Source organism: Pseudochaenichthys georgianus, unplaced genomic scaffold (assembly GCF_902827115.2).
Source record: "Pseudochaenichthys georgianus unplaced genomic scaffold, fPseGeo1.2 scaffold_982_arrow_ctg1, whole genome shotgun sequence".
Classification (NCBI taxonomy): domain Eukaryota; kingdom Metazoa; phylum Chordata; class Actinopteri; order Perciformes; family Channichthyidae; genus Pseudochaenichthys; species Pseudochaenichthys georgianus.
Genome location: NW_027263503.1, coordinates 29,521 through 45,000, shown reverse-complemented (window position 1 = coordinate 45,000; position 15,480 = coordinate 29,521). Strand labels below are relative to the sequence as shown.

Sequence of the window (15,480 nt, the reverse complement as noted above, 5' to 3'; positions counted from 1 at the left end):
TTAGTTGTGGTTTGTTTACGTCTGATTCACTCCTTTGAGATGCTAACCGAGCTGTGTGTGTGAAGTGTGTCGACTTGTTTACACACACACACACACACAAGGATTTATTTTCTTTGTGTTTTGATTTACTTTGTCTTTTCTTTTGGGGGGGTGTAGACGGCGTATCCTCTGATCGACAGCATCGACCCTCAAGGTTTCGTCATGTATCGTCTCTTCAGAGATGCTACACACTACATGGATGGACACCACGTTAAGGTACGAATATCCAGACAACATATTAAAGAGTCCCTACTTTAAAGAGTCCTCTCCTGCTGATGTCCAGGTGTATATCAGTATGTAGTGTCTCTACTTTAAAGAGTCCTCTCCTGATGATGTTCAGGTGTATATCAGTATGTAGTGTCTCTACTTTAAAGAGTCCTCTCCTGCTGATGTTCAGGTGTATATCAGTATGTAGTGTCTCTACTTTAAAGAGTCCTCTCCTGCTGATGTTCAGGTGTATATCAGTATGTAGTGTCTCTACTTTAAAGAGTCCTCTCCTGCTGATGTTCAGGTGTGTATCAGTATGTAGCGTCTCTACTTTAAAGAGTCCTCTCCTGCTGATGTTCAGGTGTATATCAGTACGTAGTGTCTCTACTTTAAAGAGTCCTCTCCTGCTGATGTTCAGGTGTATATCAGTATGTAGTGTCTCTACTTTAAAGAGTCCTCTCCTGCTGATGCTCAGGTGTATATCGGTATGTAGTGTCTCTACTTTAAAGAGTCCTCTCCTGCTGATGTTCAGGTGTATATCAGTATGTAGTGTCTCTACTTTAAAGAGTCCTCTTCTGCTGATGTTCAGGTGTATATCAGTATGTAGTGACTCTACTTTAAAGAGTCCTCTCCTGCTGATGATCAGGTGTATATCAGTATGTAGTGTCTCTACTTTAAAGAGTCCTCTTCTGCTGATGTTCAGGTGTATATCAGTATGTAGTGTCTCTACTTTAAAGAGTCCTCTCCTGCTGATGTTCAGGTGTATATCAGTATGTAGTGTCTCTACTTTAAAGAGTCCTCTCCTGCTGATGTTCAGGTTCATATCAGTATGTAGTGTCTCTACTTTAAAGAGTCCTCTCCTGCTGATGTTCAGGTGTATATCAGTATCAGGGTTTCCGCTAGGATTTTTTCTCGCCGGTCAAATGTCCGGGCAGAATTTATTTTACCGGACTAATTTGAAACTTACCGTGTGTCATATTTCAATAATAATAATAGTTGTGTAGCAGAGTTTCCGTAGCAGGTACTTACCGGACTATGAGCAGATATGCTTCAGTTTAAAACTCAGTTCACGGGCTCATTTTTATATTGCTTCAGTTTATAATCGTAACAGATCGAAAAATTCAGATTCATTTTTCAATAAATGATGCCACAAACAACAAACAACATAATTATTACATTCAAACAAACTACTTGTAGTAGATAACGTACATTATTCAGAAGTTTACATCAACTTTGAATAATAACACGGGAGAAACGGATCCTCTCTTTTCCCCTCTCTCTCTCTCTCTCTCTCTCTCTCTCTCTCCCTCTCTCTCTCCCTCCCTCTCCCTCCCTCTCTCTCCTGACAGCCCGTCAGTTTCTCATGCAGCTCCTGCAGCTCGCTAAACAGAGGGCGGGGCTTCAGGTGCTCAAGCAGAGCTGCGTGTCTCGGTCAGACTCAGCAGCTGATCTGATCTCTCTCTCGCGTCCGGTTACACTTCACTCGCGTTTATGTCCATATCGATCAGATCCAGCTCTCCTGATCGGCCTTTATAGAGAGCACCGATCAAACTATTAAGAGTGAATATCAGCCGATAATGACCGGCGGCCGATCGATCGGAGCCTCCCTAATTATTACCAGACATGTTGACCGGCAGGTTTTGAATTTACCGGTTTTTTATAAATTATACCAGCTAAAAACCGGTAATTACCGGCTAACGGAAACCCTGATCAGTATGTAGTGTCTCTACTTTAAAGAGTCCTCTCCTGCTGATGTTCAGGTTCATATCAGTATGTAGTGTCTCTACTTTAAAGAGTCCTCTCCTGCTGATGTTCAGGTGTATATCAGTATGTAGTGTCTCTACTTTAAAGAGTCCTCTCCTGCTGATGTTCAGGTGTATATCGGTATGTAGTGTCTCTACTTTAAAGAGTCCTCTCCTGCTGATGTTCAGGTGTATATCAGTATGTAGTGTCTCTACTTTAAAGAGTCCTCTCCTGCTGATGTTCAGGTGTATATCAGTATGTAGCGTCTCTACTTTAAAGAGTCCTCTCCTGCTGATGTTCAGGTGTATATCAGTATGTAGTGTCTCTACTTTAAAGAGTCCTCTCCTGCTGATGTTCAGGTGTATATCAGTATGTAGTGTCTCTACTTTAAAGAGTCCTCTCCTGCTGATGTTCAGGTGTATATCAGTATGTAGTGTCTCTACTTTAAAGAGTCCTCTCCTGCTGATGTTCAGGTGTATATCAGTATTTAGTGTCTCTACTTTAAAGAGTCCTCTCCTGCTGATGTTCAGGTGTATATCAGTATGTAGTGTCTCTACTTTAAAGAGTCCTCTCCTGCTGATGTTCAGGTGTATATCAGTATGTAGTGTCTCTACTTTAAAGAGTCCTCTCCTGCTGATGTTCAGGTGTATATCAGTATGTAGTGTCTCTACTTTAAAGAGTCCTCTCCTGCTGATGTTCAGGTGTATATCAGTATGTAGTGTCTCTACTTTAAAGAGTCCTCTCCTGCTGATGTTCAGGTGTATATCAGTATGTAGTGTCTCTACTTTAAAGAGTCCTCTCCTGCTGATGTTCAGGTGTATATCAGTATGTAGTGTCTCTACATGTCTCCATGCTTTAATGTTCAAAAAGCTCTTTATTGTTCTCATGCTGCAGCACCTCTTTTCACCCTCTGTCTGAAACCAGGGCCCAGTGTGCTCTGATTGGTCAGCTGGACGACTCCCGATTCCAAACTTTTAAAAAAAAAAAAAAAATGATATTTTTAATTTATTTTTGTAACAATTTATTACATTTTTCATTTATTTATTTATTTTATAATTTTACTTCTTTTTTTACAGCAAAAACAAATTATTTATATTTTAACAAAATCTCAAAAATACTGTTTTTATGTATAACTAAATTCTTCCTCGACACAAACTCCCGATTACAAACTTGTAAAAACGTAAATGAAACACCTGTAGACACCGACAGGCTGCAGACCCCCTGCTGTCAGCCTTCTGCTCAGACATTGATTTATCCTCCTCCTCTTCCTCCTCTTCCTCTCAACAATAGCCCCCCCTCCTCCCTCTCAGGCCTCATTAACCTTCTGCCTCTTCCTCTTATCTCACCTCCTTTCCTCCCCTCCTCACTCTTTTCTTCCTCCCCCCTCCTTCTGTCTCCCTCCAACTGTCATCTCAGTTCTTTTTCTTTCTTTTTTTGACGGGTAGTTTTTTTTAAAGAAGCTGTTTAACCTACTTCCCAGAGAGAGGAGACACTTCTTCTGCTCTCATCTCCATGACGCCCGGAGGAGCAGCTGCTGAGAGAGAGTTATCACTGCTCCATACGTCACGGAGAGTTATTAACGCTGCGTACGTCATAGGGATGCCAGTGATTATTAGATTATTCGAATACAGTCTCCATAATCGAATATTATTTTTAAAAATCGATTTTATTTATATATTTATATAATATTTATAATATTAAAAAAAATTCTGGCTTAGTTTCAACCAAAATATAGACTAATGCTAATAATAGTATTAATAATTGTAAATGGCCATTGGTCACGCCACCGGTTTGTTTTACTGTAAACTTAAGGAAGCCTGGGGGGGGGTCGGTCGAATAATCGATTTTGATCATGGTCAGTTTCTGGCAACCCTCGTACGTCAGGAGAAAGTGAATACATGTTGTTTACATCGATGTGCATTTACTGCCGGCTGCCGCTAGCATCCAGGCACTGCCTAATGGCTGCGTACGTGAGGGAGAGTTCTAATGTTCGTACGCGAGGGGGAGTTATAATGTTCGTACGCGAGGGAGAGTTCTAACGTTCGTACGCGAGGGGGAGTTATAATGTTCGTACGCGAGGGAGAGTTCTAACGTTCGTACGCGAGGGAGAGTTCTAACGTTCGTACGCGAGGGAGAGTTCTAACGTTCGTACCCGAGGCGGAGTTCTAACGTTCGTACGCGAGGCGGAGTTCTAACGTTCGTACGCGAGGGGGAGTTCTAACGTTCGTACGCGAGGCGGAGTTCTAACGTTCGTACGCGAGGCGGAGTTCTAACGTTCGTACGCGAGGCGGAGTTCTAACGTTCGTACGCGAGGCGGAGTTCTAACGTTCGTACGCGAGGCGGAGTTCTAACGTTCGTACGCGAGGGGGAGTTCTAACGTTCGTACGCGAGGGGGAGTTCTAACGTTCGTACGCGAGGCGGAGTTCTAACGTTCGTACGCGAGGCGGAGTTCTAACGTTCGTACGCGAGGAGGAGTTCTAACGTTCGTACGCGAGGCGGAGTTCTAACGTTCGTACGCGAGGCGGAGTTCTAACGTTCGTACGCGAGGCGGAGTTCTAACGTTCGTACGCGAGGCGGAGTTCTAACGTTCGTACGCGAGGCGGAGTTCTAACGTTCGTACGCGAGGCGGAGTTCTAACGTTCGTACGCGAGGCGGAGTTCTAACGTTCGTACGCGAGGGGGAGTTCTAACGTTCGTACGCGAGGGGGAGTTCTAACGTTCGTACGCGATGGGGAGTTCTAACGTTCGTACGCGATGGGGAGTTCTAACGTTCGTACGCGAGGGGGAGTTCTAACGTTCGTACGCGAGGGGGAGTTCTAACGTTCGTACGCGAGGCGGAGTTCTAACGTTCGTACGCGAGGCGGAGTTCTAACGTTCGTACGCGAGGCGGAGTTCTAACGTTCGTACGCGAGGCGGAGTTCTAACGTTCGTACGCGAGGCGGAGTTCTAACGTTCGTACGCGAGGGGGAGTTCTAACGTTCGTACGCGAGGGGGAGTTCTAACGTTCGTACGCGAGGGGGAGTTCTAACGTTCGTACGCGATGGGGAGTTCTAACGTTCGTACGCGATGGGGAGTTCTAACGTTCGTACGCGATGGGGAGTTCTAACGTTCGTACGCGATGGGGAGTTCTAACGTTCGTACGCGATGGGGAGTTCTAACGTTCGTACGCGAGGCGGAGTTCTAACGTTCGTACGCGAGGCGGAGTTCTAACGTTCGTACGCGAGGCGGAGTTCTAACGTTCGTACGCGAGGCGGAGTTCTAACGTTCGTACGCGAGGGGGAGTTCTAACGTTCGTACGCGAGGGGGAGTTCTAACGTTCGTACGCGAGGGGGAGTTCTAACGTTCGTACGCGAGGGGGAGTTCTAACGTTCGTACGCGATGGGGAGTTCTAACGTTCGTACGCGATGGGGAGTTCTAACGTTCGTACGCGATGGGGAGTTCTAACGTTCGTACGCGATGGGGAGTTCTAACGTTCGTACGCGATGGGGAGTTCTAACGTTCGTACGCGATGGGGAGTTCTAACGTTCGTACGCGATGGGGAGTTCTAACGTTCGTACGTTGATGTGCATTTACTGAATGTTATAATGCTGCGTACGTCAGGGAGAGTTAATAAATGTTGTGGACTGCTACTTGGAGAGGTCCCCGTTCACCTCCTGCCCTGCCGCGGTGCCCTTGAGCAAGGCACCCGACACCCCCCTTCCCCCCCACTCCTGGTGCTAGGACGGGTTAAAAGCAGAGGACACATTTCGCTGTGCGCTCTGCATGTGAGACCATTAAAGAGGGGTTCATCCCCAATTCTATTATATTATTATATCAATGATTCACGTTTGTTTATATGGAAACAATGATTCTATCATTTGGATTCTGAGACGCACGAACAGATAAATGTCCTTTCATTCGACATAATCTGAGTCTGAGCTTGTTGAGACGGCGGCTTCTCCCCGTTGTTTCATCGTCTGCCGTCTGATATTATTATAAAAGCTGTATTAATATATGAAATAGCATTAATTCCTCCTGAGCCTCGTAACGCGGCATGCAGCCATTGTTTGCTGCCCTGCATCTGACGGCAGGCGTCTTATTGTCTGTCGTCGGGATAAGAAAACACAACGGTTGGATTAACTGTATTACTTTTTTATTATTCTGACCTGCTGTCCATGCACGGTTCATTTCCGCAGGTTTAACGGGAGATGGAGAAGGTTTTCACGAGTTTCATACAATAATAATACATTTGATTTGTAAAGCACCTTTCATCGTGAAAAGAAATCCCAAAGTGCTACAAGAGGCTAAATTCACTTTTTAATATATTTACAGGCTTTTATTGTCAGGTTTTTTTATTCGTCACTACCCGATGTGTGAAGGGAATTTCAGAAAACGGCGCTATCTGATAAAAACCTCTCAGATTTGTGCCTTTTTTTACTTTAAATGTATTAAAAAAATGAGAATAAATCAAATACAAAGGGGTTAATACTATTTAGGCAGCAAATATTTGTATTTTTGAAATGCCTCGTACGTAGGACACATTCAGTGTAAAAAAAGATTACAGTCCCACATGTATGTTTGAATTAGTTTAATTAACTAGGACAGCATACAACGAACCAGCCAACATGTCTACATCCAGCACTTATATCCAGTAATATATTAATAATAATACATGGGACTTTTATAGCGCTTTTCATGAAACTCAAAGACGCTTTGAGAGAGAATTAAGAGGAGAAAAAAAAGACAAAACAAAATAGATAACAAAGAAATACAAAAAGAGATCAACAGAACAGGAAATAGGGGGGGAGGGGGGGGTCAGTGGTTGAATGCAGTGTTGAACAGGTGAGTTTTGAGTGATGTGAGGGAGGAAGAGTCTCTGATGGACTGGGGTAGTGAGTTCCAGAGGGTGGGTGCAGCAACGGAGAAGGCTCTGCCGACTTGAGGTCGGTCCGGGTGGGGGGGGACAGGAGGTCGGCAGCAGCAGAGCGGAGGGAGTCTGTGGAGGAGGTCAGTCAGGTAGGATGGGGCCAGGTTACGGAGGGCTTTGTACGTCATCAGGAGGATCTTGTACTGAATTCTCTGGGGGATGGGGAGCCAGTGGAGCTTGATGAGGACGGGGGTGATGTGTTCGCGGATTCGGGTGGGGGTGAGTAGACGGGCGGCGAGTTCTGGATGTATTGAGGGTTTTTGCAGGTGAAGTATTGTAGATTTGCAGCTTAGTATTGATCTAAAGCAGGGATGGGCAACTTGGATGGTGGTGGGGGCCACATAATGTGTGTACTGGCCACCAGGGGGTCGCAGATTCACTTGGAACACACACACACACATTGCATGTATTGTATGTAATTGTAGTTGTCTAACTTGAACCTAGCTAAGACTCTGCTGTTCCTCAGCGCCGCTCCCCCTCCCTCCCGCCGACATTATGAATGAAAAGTGTATATTAATCATAGATAACGCGGCAGGGTCCGTGACAGTTTGTTTATATCTGATTTCAAATTTTTTATTTATACAAGTTTAATATTCTAAAAACCAAGACTTAAAAAAAGTCTTGGTTTTTAGAATATTAAACTTGTTTCGCCAAATTCAGACGATAAATACAACCTTTAAGCTTGTGAAGGCATAATTACAAGCGGTAACTTAACGTCACAGCAGGCATAACAACAGCCGGGGGTTTCTTGTGAGGGTTGCCCCGGGCAACAAACACAATACACAGAAACGCCTCACAGATTATTTTTGCGGATTTTGGCTGCCGAACGAAATCATGTACGCAGCTCGCGACGTAACTAGGAGTCTAGTGGACGGTATCAGTACTACAAATTAAAAAATAATATATATATTTTTTTTTTTATTAATTACGTTGTTTATAAATTAATCTGAGGGCCGCAAAAAGAGGAGGTGGCATTTGCCCATCCCTGACCTAAAAGAACTTAACAGATGAGGTTTTGCTCAGTCTTTCCATTTCTAATCTCCCTCAGAGCCACAGATGCCTCGTTCCAATTCCATTACTCAGAGGCTTTTTCACATTCATTGATTCCCACAGACAAGCACCTGTTGTTTCTGAAATGACGAGAGTTATCCACCGTGCAGCAAAACCCATGTGCTGCACGGTGGATAACTCTCGTGTTTTCAGAATGAGAATCAGAAAGTAGAGCTACACATTCAGGGGATGTTTGGTTCATACATGACACACAGAAAGAGAAAACATTTAAGAAAATGACCAAAAATTATGATATAAACTATTTTAACATAAGAAATATAGAGAAAAATGAACACTAATTATAAATATACGACAAAGAAAACAAATTACAGGATAATATGACAAAATAAATTTAGTTTACGCATTATTTGGATCTAAAGTGGTGCCTTTTAAATCGTTTTTACAACCGTAATTAAGCTTAACACAAGCTTAAATTACACATTGGGTTGTAGAATTAGATTATACTTTCCTTCGTACGCAGGTGTGCAGCCATCAGGGTTCTTACGCTCATTAAAGACCTGGAACAGTCATGGGAATTCAAAATGCTGATTCCAGGCCCTGGGAAACAATATTTGTCCCAACGTTTTGGGAAAAAATTGCATCAAATATAATTTATATTTTAGCTACTCGCCGAAATAGTAATACCATAATGATGATAGATACTGTATGGTATAGTAGTGAAACTGTCGAGGTGTTTTGCTGGTGAGAGATTTTAGTAGAAGCTAGTCTATTGGATTTTTTCAGATAGGCAGACCTTATGTTCCTGTTCCGTGTTAAAATAAACCATCTTCAGTGGTACGCTGAGAAAGAGTACTTTTGTTGGTCATGGAAAACGAGGTAAAGGTCCTGGAGAAGTCATTGAAAAAAAAGTGCAAAATCACAAAACATTTGCTTTCAAAGGTTTCCAAAAAGAACGTAAAAAATAATTTGTTTTATTCTCTCTTTGATTTGACATCTAAAAAACCTCATATGCATTTATATATATCGATGATGATGATGATGATGATGATGATGATGATGATGATGATGATGATGATGATGATGATGGAATCAAATCTGCATAAACATTGCATCAAAAACTCCATTAAGCGCGTTTAAGAATCAGCTGTGAAGAAATTGTTAATTGGTTTTCCGCTTCAATGAGATTTTAGAACATTTGGACAAAATGCCCTCATCTCTCAATACATGTACAAACATGTGTGTGTGTGTGTGTGTTATACAGACACAGGTGGAAGGCTAAACCAAAAACATATATATATTTTATCTATCATTAATAAACCCCTCCCCCCCCCCTCTCTCAGATTGATGGTATGATCTAACTGGTTCGAACCAATTTGAGTGAAAACGGGGGTGCATGTGGCTAAATATCAGTTTAGCATTACACACACACACACACACACACACACTTAAGGAAGACAGATGCCTTTATTCATTGGCTGGGTGTAGGATGGATGAATGTCTCCGCTGGGGTTTACACACACACACACACACACACACTCTCACACACGCACAGCAGTTTTTCCTGGGGGGGGGGCTGGGCACCAGATGAGCGTGGTGATAGAGGCAGCGTCCCTCTCCATCTGTCACACACGCACACACACACATAGTTACCAGCTGGAGCCACCAGAGAAAGTGTGTGTGTGTGTGTTTTAATTTAAATATGAAGTATCATTAGGATAATAAAGTTGTGTTTTTGATTAGACCATAAAAAGGTCAACAGAGTGCCTTATGTTGGGGGTGTGTGTGTGTGTGTGTGTGTGTGTGTGTGTGTGTGTGTGTGTGTGTGTGTGTGTGTGTGTGTGTGTGTGTGTGTGTGTGTGTGTGTGTGTGTGTGTGTGTGTGTGTGTGTGTGTGTGTGTGTGTGTGTGTGTGTGTGTGTGTGTGTGTGTGTGTGTGTGTGTGTGTGTGTGGTTTAAATGCTAGCTAGCTGAAATTACATGTATATATAGTTTATATTTGTTATGTCAGTATTTTGCGTTATTGAAAGAGAGACTTGAGATTCACTTTGCTTTCACTTGAAATGTTAAATAAATCCTATGATTCTTGAATATTACATTTATTTAGCGCTTTTCGAAGTCCTCAATGAGACTTGGAGCAACTTGCAGCTTAGAGACACCAGTGAATACATGTGTAGGAAAATGATGAATACTCTAGAGCAGGGGTCTTCAACTAAAGTTCAACGAGGTCCAGGTAGAGAAAATGTCCCCATGCAAAGGTCCGGAGCTTCAAAATGTCTAAGTTGCTTCATGAATTATTGTGATATATATTGAAGCAGCTGCAGCTTTATCTGCATGTATTCAACAGCTGACTGCCAAATAAAGAAAGTACAAAAACAACAATATTTATATATATTTTGTCAATGAACATTGAACTCTACAGATATACAGTAAATACTGTGGATATGTGTAATGTTCCTCTCGGGCTGCATTTCAAAATGAAATGGAGAAAATAAATAAAATAGTTTTTGAAAATGTGTGCATCTCAAAAGTGCTTAATTTTAGATAAATACAATTATGTGTAGCTGCAGCTTGAGTTTCCCTTTTTCTTTGTTAACCGTTTCACATCATGACTTAACGGTTTCAGACGATTATAGAACAATATCAGTCTTTACACATCATCACAATTGAACAGTTTCAAAGTTTCTCTTTCTTTCCCTCTTATATTGCAGTCCCTCACTCGCTTTGTTTAATTCAGTGCGAGAGTTGAGCTGGAGCTTGTCCTGCCAGGAGTTTAGATCTGGGCTGCAATGGTGTCGGGGCCATTCTCATACACATGCAGGTGCTCATTGGTTAGCCTCGGTTAACTCATTGGTTAGCCTCGGTTAGCTCATTGGTTAGCCTCGGTTAGCTCATTGGTTAGCCTCGGTTAGCTCATTGGTTAGCCTCGGTTAGCTCATTGGTTAGCCTCGGTTAGCTCATTGGTTAGCTCATTGGTTAGCTCATTGGTTAGCCTCGGTTAGCTCATTGGTTAGCCTCGGTTAGCTCATTGGTTAGCCTCGGTTAGCTCATTGGTTAGCCTCGGTTAGCTCATTGGTTAGCCTCGGTTAGCTCATTGGTTAGCCTCGGTTAGCTCATTGGTTAGCCTCGGTTAGCTCATTGGTTAGCCTCGGTTAGCTCATTGGTTAGCCTCGGTTAGCTCATTGGTTAGCCTCGGTTAGCCTGCCCTGGAACGATATATATTTTTTGTGACCTCAGTTCTGAGTTGAGAGGGAGTGTTTGGTTTTGTCTCATAGTGGCGTTTTGGCACTTTTAATGAGCGCCACGGTCTCTGAACAAATGAGACACATTGGCTCTGAGGCGAGGGAACAGGAAGTGGTGAAATGCTAACTCACTTCCGGGTTTTAGGACTTGTCACTGCACCACTCTATTTACTGTGAGGATTGACTGGACACAAAAGATGCTTCAGTCTGACTTTATTGAATAGCTAATGATGTGTTTTTCTGTCCCTGCAGGACGTGTCGTATCTGAACCGAGACACCAGCAAGGTGATCGTGGTGGACTGTAAGAGGGAAGCCTTCCGCCTGCAGCCTTTCAACGGCATGGCTCTGAAGAAATGGGACGGAAACTCAGAGGATCGAACGCTGTACGACCTCGCCAACTTCCTCAAGAGTAAGAAGACCATAACATTCAAAGGTTTCATTCATGTGCACAAAGCCACAGACAGCGTAGAAATGGCAATGAAATTCTTCTGACCTGAGCTCCTCCAACAAAGCATAAAAAGACGAGGCATTGTACAATCAAATTAAAAGACAAGAAATAAACATGAAACATCTCAATAGCAATGAAAAAAAAAATGTAATAAAATTGACAGCAGGATATTATATATACATAAGTATTATTAATGCTATTTTATTTCTATTTGAGACGTTTACATTCTGGAAAGTTTGTTTCTACTCCTTTAATTTCTCTAATGTGCAATGCCTTGCCTTTTTATGCTGCTGCAACGCAAACAAATCTCAAATTGGTATCAGTAAAGTACTTCTTATCTTATTTGTACAGATTAAACTAGCTAGATGTGTTATTAAGTGAGCTTCATCTCGCCTCAGAAAGAGAAAGAATAATCCTATTTTCTAAATGTATTTTTGTTGTTGTTTCTCCTGCAGCTATTGCTCTGAGCGGCGTGGACGATGTTCGCTCGGTGTTGGAAAACTACGCTCTGGAGGACGACCCCATCGACGCTTTCAAACGCAGACAGGCCCAGCTGGCACAGGTGAGAAGTTTATAATGTTGAAGTGTAAATGCGAAAAAAGCTGGGGGCTATAAAGGAAGTACAGCACGGTCACATGACTTCACGTCACCACCGCTAAGCTAAAAGTGGCTAGTGTTGGGCTACAAAGGAACTACAGCACGGTCACATGACTTCACGTCTCCACCGCTAAGCTAAAGGAGGCTAATGTTGGGCTACAAAGGAACTACAGCACGGTCACATGACTTCACTTCACCACCGCTAAGCTAAAGGTGGCTAATGTTGGGCTATAAAGGAACTACAGCACGGTCACATGACTTCACGTCACCACCGCTAAGCTAAAGGCGGCTAATGTTGGACGTAATTTAGACACTTGTTAGCAACTCTCTATTGAGATTTTGACTTCCAAACAAGGGAACAGGAAGTGGTAAACATCGAACCACTGTGCCTTTGAGTCTGAAATTTTTATTTGTATATAATAAACTAACTTTAATCTCCTCTCTCTTTGTTTCTCAGGAGGAGGAGCAGCGTTTAGCGGAGCTCGCCCAGCAGAAGAAACAGGGCCTCTCTCTTGGATCCATCGCCTCACGGTTCTGGCGCTCCAAACCGCAGTGAGCCCCGCCCCCTTTTCACACTTCCACCAATCAGAGCCCGGCTTCTGCTCCGAAGGGGGAGGGGCCACAGATGAAGGGGAGGCGGGGAGTGGAACAATGGACCGCACTCTGCTCCAATAAAAGACGTACTTCCTGTTCTTTTGGAGGCGGGGCTTCGGCCTCCCGTTTTGGTGTCACCTGATCAAGCTGCTGAATGGTTTAAAAAAAAAAAGAGAGAGAGAGAGACAGGTCAGAATGATGAACTCTGTTGCGGTTTTAGAGGCTGGTCTGAGATCAGCGCCGCTTTCGCTACTCCGGCTCTGCTCGGCCCGCCGCGCCCGCAGGATCTGACCTGAGATCAGCTGCAAGATGTGTATTTAATTTTATTTTCTATTCCTCTGTGAGTGTGTGTGAGTGAGTGTGCGTGTGTGAGTGTGTGTCCGATGGGCTGCTGAAGGTAAATAATAAATATTGTTTATAAGAAATAAAAGATAAACAGTAAGTAGTGTAAGAGTTTATTCAATATGTTCGGCGGCAGAAGGAAGATGCTATCGGCAGCTGAGCAATTTACCTATTTTTGTTAAAGGGTCGGTTTTTTATTCAATTTTTTGGTCGACATATTCCCCCAAAAAGACTCTGTGCCGTGTCTCCCTTCAGATCAGGAAGCAGCATGATCTACTGTGAACACCTGCGCAGTGTGTGAACTACAATCACAACAATAGCCGCTGTTAGCTTGCTAGCTAGCAACGTTATCATTTGCGGTAACGAAAAATCTTTACAGACGGATAAATTAACCACGGCTTCTTTCCCACACCAGTATAGTGGAACGTAACTTAAATAGTGAACAAATAAACACGTTTTATTTGTAGAGTGCTGTGTTTAACGGAGCAGTCTCAGCTAGTTACGTAGATTTGGTTAAGTAGCGTTCGTAACGTAGCTTTGGTTACGTAGCTTTGGTTACCTAGCTTTGGTTACGTAGCGTTCGGTTACCTAGCGTTCGGTTACCTAGCTTTGGTTACGTTGCTTTGGTTACGCAGCTTCGGTTATGTAGCTTCGGTTACGTAGCTTTGGTTACGTAGCTTTCTTTACCTAGCTTCCGTTACGTAGCATCAGTAACATAGCATCAGTTACGTAGCATCAGTAACGTAGCATCAGTAACGTAGCTAGTTAGGTAGCTGGAGTTCCGTAGCCAAGATGGGCGGTCATGGGTACAGAAATGTCCAGCGTTTTGCATCGTTATCTGCATCCTCACATTGGCTCCTAACGAAGATTAATATCTTTAAAAACACAAATATATATACTTAAATAAAAAACAGCTGCTCACTCTAGTTTTTAAACAAGGAAACAAGAGGAGTGAGTAGGTTTGATTGGGACTACTTTCTGCGGCAGATTAATCCGCATTTATGGAAATCCATTTTCAACCTAAATGCCAGAATGAATGTCCAAAAAAGTCTGATTATATTATAATTTGAAACGAAACGAATACATTTTTTATGGTGGAAGGAAAACGTCCGTCTAAAACAACTCTACTTGTTCTACATGTTACTGGTGAGGATTTACGCCTCTAATAAGACAAGTTTATCTCTAAATGGTTAAATAAATCCCTAAAACAGCTGCTAAATTTAGTATAAACATTTTTTTTTAAAGGAGGAAAATTGTGCTTTTTGTTGGGACTACTTTCATCGGCGGATTAATCCACGTTTGTTGCTGTATTTGTGACGGTGTGTGTGTTTATGGTAACTAAAGAACATTACAAACCTGTTTCGGAGAACTTTTCCTCTAAATATACAATATTTGTTTGTTTTTTTACTATAAATGTTTTTAATAATCCTACATATTTGCGTCCTTTTCTCCCCAAACGTTTTACGCTCGGCTGCCGTTCTTCTTGGTGTGTTTATTGAAAGATTGTGAGACTCATGTTGATGTGAACTCACCATCGACGTCCTCAATAAAGCGGAGAAACCAACACGTTGTTATTGCTTTTAATAATGTGTTTTCCTCTGGAGGGTTTTTTTACACCACGTTGTAAATGTGTCCTTCTTTGCCCCACAGGATCAATTTCATATGTTATGAATGGCTTACTTCACTTTTTCCACTTGGTTACGACCCTTTAAAAGCTGCTTTTCAACTCGTTTGCAAAAAACAAGCAGGTTTTATTTAAGTTCCTGCAGGATTCAATCATGTTAAACTCATTTAAATCTGCTTTTATAGAGTCATTTGACTATTTTACAGATTAAGTGTCGTATAACTTGTTTTGGTTACTTGCCTTTTTACGACTCTGAGAAAGTGAATGTCCACTAATTTACAGATGCTACTCCCGCAGGATTCACTAATGGATAATACCCAGTTTACTTTCCTTTCTCTGAGTAAACGAGTACATCTTGGAATATTTCAACTGTATACTTGTTATTATTTACAGTGCATGTGTCATTGATATTATTGTGTATACATTACAAGAGAAGACACGGGTAACGTACTTTTAAATGTACTTTAAAGCTGCATTCTGTGATGAGATTTAAAGCTCACCTATCGTGCTATCTGTAGGCAACAGCAGAGCTCTCAGATATATAAAAAACACGTCTATGAAGTGTTTTGCTCCAAATACCAAACGGATCGTTCTAGCCATGCCTCATATCCCTCTGTTTCACTTCCTGTTTCTAAAGTGCTGATTTGGGGATAAAGCTTTAAAAAGTTAGGGGTCTGAGCTCATGCGGGACCCGGCAGCTACCGTCTAAACTAAATGCTGCCGTGATGAAAC

At 42.5% G+C, this 15,480-nt stretch overlaps 1 protein-coding gene across 1 annotated transcript in view; it reads left to right on the top strand.

Annotated features, from left to right (window-relative positions):
- Window positions 1-14,690, top strand: part of timm50 (translocase of inner mitochondrial membrane 50 homolog (S. cerevisiae)) — a 19,082-nt gene extending 4,392 nt beyond the window's left edge. Inside the window, exons 4-7 of the mRNA XM_034080269.2 lie at window positions 157-255; window positions 11,396-11,552; window positions 12,047-12,153; window positions 12,646-14,690. Of these exons, the coding sequence (XP_033936160.1) occupies window positions 157-255; window positions 11,396-11,552; window positions 12,047-12,153; window positions 12,646-12,744 (462 nt within the window). The 3' untranslated portion in view covers window positions 12,745-14,690. The remainder of the gene's footprint in view (window positions 1-156; window positions 256-11,395; window positions 11,553-12,046; window positions 12,154-12,645) is intronic.
- The last annotated feature ends 790 nt before the right edge of the window (window positions 14,691-15,480 follow it).